The 3,621-nt window shown below is 54.8% G+C and overlaps 1 protein-coding gene across 1 annotated transcript; it reads right to left on the bottom strand.

The window, feature by feature from the left end:
• Nucleotides 1–350: 350 nt before the first annotated feature.
• Nucleotides 351–2,319, bottom strand: LOC123094406 (beta-glucuronosyltransferase GlcAT14B). The gene is made up of 3 exons (XM_044516417.1): nucleotides 1,520–2,319; nucleotides 1,345–1,420; nucleotides 351–1,211 (listed from the first exon to the last, which is right to left on the bottom strand). Exons 1-3 carry the CDS (start codon nucleotides 2,160–2,162, stop codon nucleotides 569–571), a joined length of 1,362 nt encoding a protein of 453 aa, XP_044372352.1. The 5' UTR covers nucleotides 2,163–2,319; the 3' UTR covers nucleotides 351–568.
• Nucleotides 2,320–3,621: the final 1,302 nt, after the last annotated feature.

The following is a 3,621-nucleotide window of genomic DNA, read 5'->3' as shown; positions in this document are numbered from 1 at the left end:
GCCAGTGTGCACGCAAGTTGGAGGTCTGGGCCATTCGGTTCACAGCATGTCGGCCTATTTAATCACAGAGCGTGCAAGTCGGTTGTCGGAGCAGCAGCCCAAGAGACGTTTGGTCAGCCCATAACGAGCAGTCTGGCGCAAAAATGGGCCCAGACACATGAAGTGGGATGACGGAGCGATTGCGAATGTTTAGCGAGCAGATTAATAAAGCTGGCTTAATTCTCAAAAAAAAAAGAATGTTTAGCGAGCAGATCTGGAGCGGTGAGTCCACAAATCGGACGGTTCAGAGTGTCAAATCACTGCGGAAGGCCCTAGCCGGCTCAGTTTTACTGTTTCTCAATTGCCAGATTACTAATATTGTAATTGCCAAGATATTCTTCCAATTAGAAGTGCTATAATATTAAAAAGTAAATCAACTGCATTAGAAAGGTAGTACATGTGTTGCCAGCTTCAAGGTCTTTGCTCGCGGTAGTTGGGACGAGGCCGCGGCTGTGACTGTATAGAAGAAGAAACGTAACTCCCCCTGTGGACGAAATAACCTGGCTCTTGTAATATAACCATGTCGTTGCTATTTGCACTGGCTGCCGTCGAAGGCCTGGGACCTGACGATCCTGTCCATGAGCCTCCGCAGCCTCTCGGCACCGGGCCCAGGGCTGAGCACCCAGTCGTCGACATTGGCGCGGGCGGCACCGCAGTCCCGGTGTTGGCCGCACCAGCCGCCGGGCACAAACATCCCGGCCGCCGTGCCGTTCCTCCCACGGCCGAGCAGAAGGTCGGCGTCTATGACATCAAGCACAGGGTCGTCGCGCTCGAACTTGCGTGCGAAGGGCGTGCCGCTGCCCACCATGCCGTCCCTGTCGGGGAGCCCGAGCGCCCGCGGGTGCTGCCTCGCCGGGACGTCCCACTGGATGTGGTGCAGGTCGTGGTTGGCGACGGTGCGCACGAAGCTGGGCGCGTTGCAGAGCACCGTCTGGAAGTAGCCCTCCGGGGAGGAGACGAAGTTGGCGTAGTACATGAGAAGCGTCCGCGGCAGGTTATCCCACCCCCACACCACGTATTCGACGAAGTCCCGCGACAGCACCACCCACGCCGACCCCGTGTACAGCTTGAACGCCGTCGGCAGCTGCCGCGCTGGCCACACGTTGAAGACTTCCTTCTTAGCCGACATGTACAGCCCCGGGTCCACGATCAGAGGCTTCGCCCGGCCCTCCCTGCAGCGACCGTCTAATCAGTAGCCGTCATCGTCAACCGACCAGCTGGTCGATCGACAAATAAGAAACTTATAAGCTAGCGTAAAAAACACTCGTATATTATAGGACGGAGAGAGTGGTAAACAATACTCACGCCTTCTGGCCCAGGTTGCTGGTATGCTCCATGAAGCTGACGTTCCTCGGCAACGTGGAGAATACATGGAGGATATCTGTGATGTGTATACATACACACACATACCATTAATTCTGTTATTTGAGCTGAAAAGTTAAAGAACCAGGAATAATAAGCGCGGTGCGCAGTACCGTACCGTCCTGGGTCATGAGCGGGTAGTCTGAGGCAGAGAGGTTGATGAACCAGTCCCAGTCGCGGCTGCGGCGGAGGAGCACGGCGCAGGCATGCAGGGTGTGGGCGACCATCGTCGGCCCGCGGTAAGTCACCATGTTGGCGCGCCGGATCACCTCGACGTTGCCGATGCGCTGGAAAACAGTGTTGTTTCCCACCCGCGTCGCCAGCTCCAGTCGGTCCTCCACCGGGGATTTCAGGTCCAGGTGCACCACGTACAGGTTTCGCGGGTGGTAGAGCGCGTGCAGCACCCGCCACAGCCGGTCCAGGTCACCTCTGGACCCAGAGATGAGGTAGGCAAGCCGCGGCACGTCAGCGCCCGGGGGCCGGACGTCCGACTCCGGCTGGACGAACCTAGCGCTGGTGGCCGGGAAGAACAAGGCCTGCATGGGGCACAACGACAACGACGTGGAGAACGTGACGGCGAGCGTGGCCGTGATGCCGATGGACAAGGAGAAAGTGAGCAACGCGGCCGCAAGCAGGAAGGACGACACGGCGCCGCCACGTGGGCAGCTGATTGGCGGGGAGTTGTGCTCGCCTCCGCCGCCGCCGCGGGGGGACTTGGCCGAGGACGGTGAGTGGTGCTCGTCGCGGCCGTTTAACCCCATATTTCTTGCTTTGCCGGACGCGGCAACACAAGGATAGTTGCGACAATTGTCACTAGGAGATTAGGTTAATCCTTTCGAGATGATCAACATGTGATACTACAAAACCGAGAGGAAAATAAAAGGAAGTTTGATGCAACTGAATGAACGTGAGGGAATGATCAGCACGTAGTTGGAAGAGATGGTGGAGAAGGGAACTAGTATTTGGGGATATATATAGGGCGTGGAGAGAGTTGATAAACATATCCGGACGGACCGGCGCGCGCTGCCGGCAAAGTGGCAGCGACCCGGCTAACACGGCCATAAACCTCGGTTATTCCTTGTTTTCTCGTTGACGTACCCTCCCTTCTCCGTAGTCCGTACGTATGCCCGCAACGCACTACTCCTCCATACGCTACCCTCTTGTTGCTTTCTCTCTCTCTGTCACACACACACATTTTTCACGTGACCATTTTTTTAGGCAAAAACGTGACGTGACCACTTGTTGTCAACTCATCATACGCTAAATTCATTTGTCAATTTTTTTTAACAAAGAGGAAAGAAGCATCCGGATTTAAATTAATAAAGACAACCAAGGCAGCGTCCCAAATAACACAACTCTCATGGCCCAAAGCACCATAAATATAACACCAAAGTAGATAAAGTAGCTGCCTACCCCGCGGCCAAACTTCTAACATGCTCCAACAAAGGATCAGGTCTGCATCACCATGTGTCGAGATGTAAACTGAATGCTTCTGATCCGCTCCATCGCCCCCTGCATGGGTTGTTTCCCCAATGGGGCTCAAGTCTATAGAAAAAGGTGTCATTTAAAAATGACATCAGCTAGGTAAGAAGGAAACTTCTTCCCAATGGTAATTTTGTTTCGGACGCTACGCCACACGATCCTCGCGAAGGCCCCTTTCTGGAGCCGAAGCAAAGCTAGCAAATCTGCCCTGGACGCGGGATTCTAGTTTTGCCTGAAAGCTTCTCTAACCACACTCCACTCGAAATGTGCTTGATGGCAACGGAAGAAAACATGGTTGGCGTTCTCCCCGAGCCTGCACACGACACACATCCCATTTGATGGGCCGTTGCGTTTGGCCATGTTATCCGAGGTAGGAAGTTGGTTTCGGAATATTTGCTAGAGAAAGATTGTTATCATGAGGGGGAGGCCTGCTTTCCACAGCCCACTAGCTATGTCCAGTGCCGTCCCCGCGGTGAGCTTATCGTATAAGGACTTAACGAAGAATTTGCCAGAAGCAGTCAGGTCCCATGTGACTGTATCTGCTCCTCCACCAAGCGTACGCCCACCGATAGTAGTTATCAAGTCATCCAAACACCGCCCTTCGTCCGGTGTAAGGTTCCTCATGAAGCTCAGTGCGCCGGGGGGGGGGGGGGGGGTGGAGCACCACAGGACGCCGGCCACCAAGATTCTTGTGTCAGTTGCCAGTTGGAAAATTGGACCGTCGCTCATCCAGAGAGG

This window comes from Triticum aestivum, chromosome 4B, assembly GCF_018294505.1.
Source record: "Triticum aestivum cultivar Chinese Spring chromosome 4B, IWGSC CS RefSeq v2.1, whole genome shotgun sequence".
Classification (NCBI taxonomy): domain Eukaryota; kingdom Viridiplantae; phylum Streptophyta; class Magnoliopsida; order Poales; family Poaceae; genus Triticum; species Triticum aestivum.
This window is presented reverse-complemented; position numbering and strand designations above follow the sequence as displayed.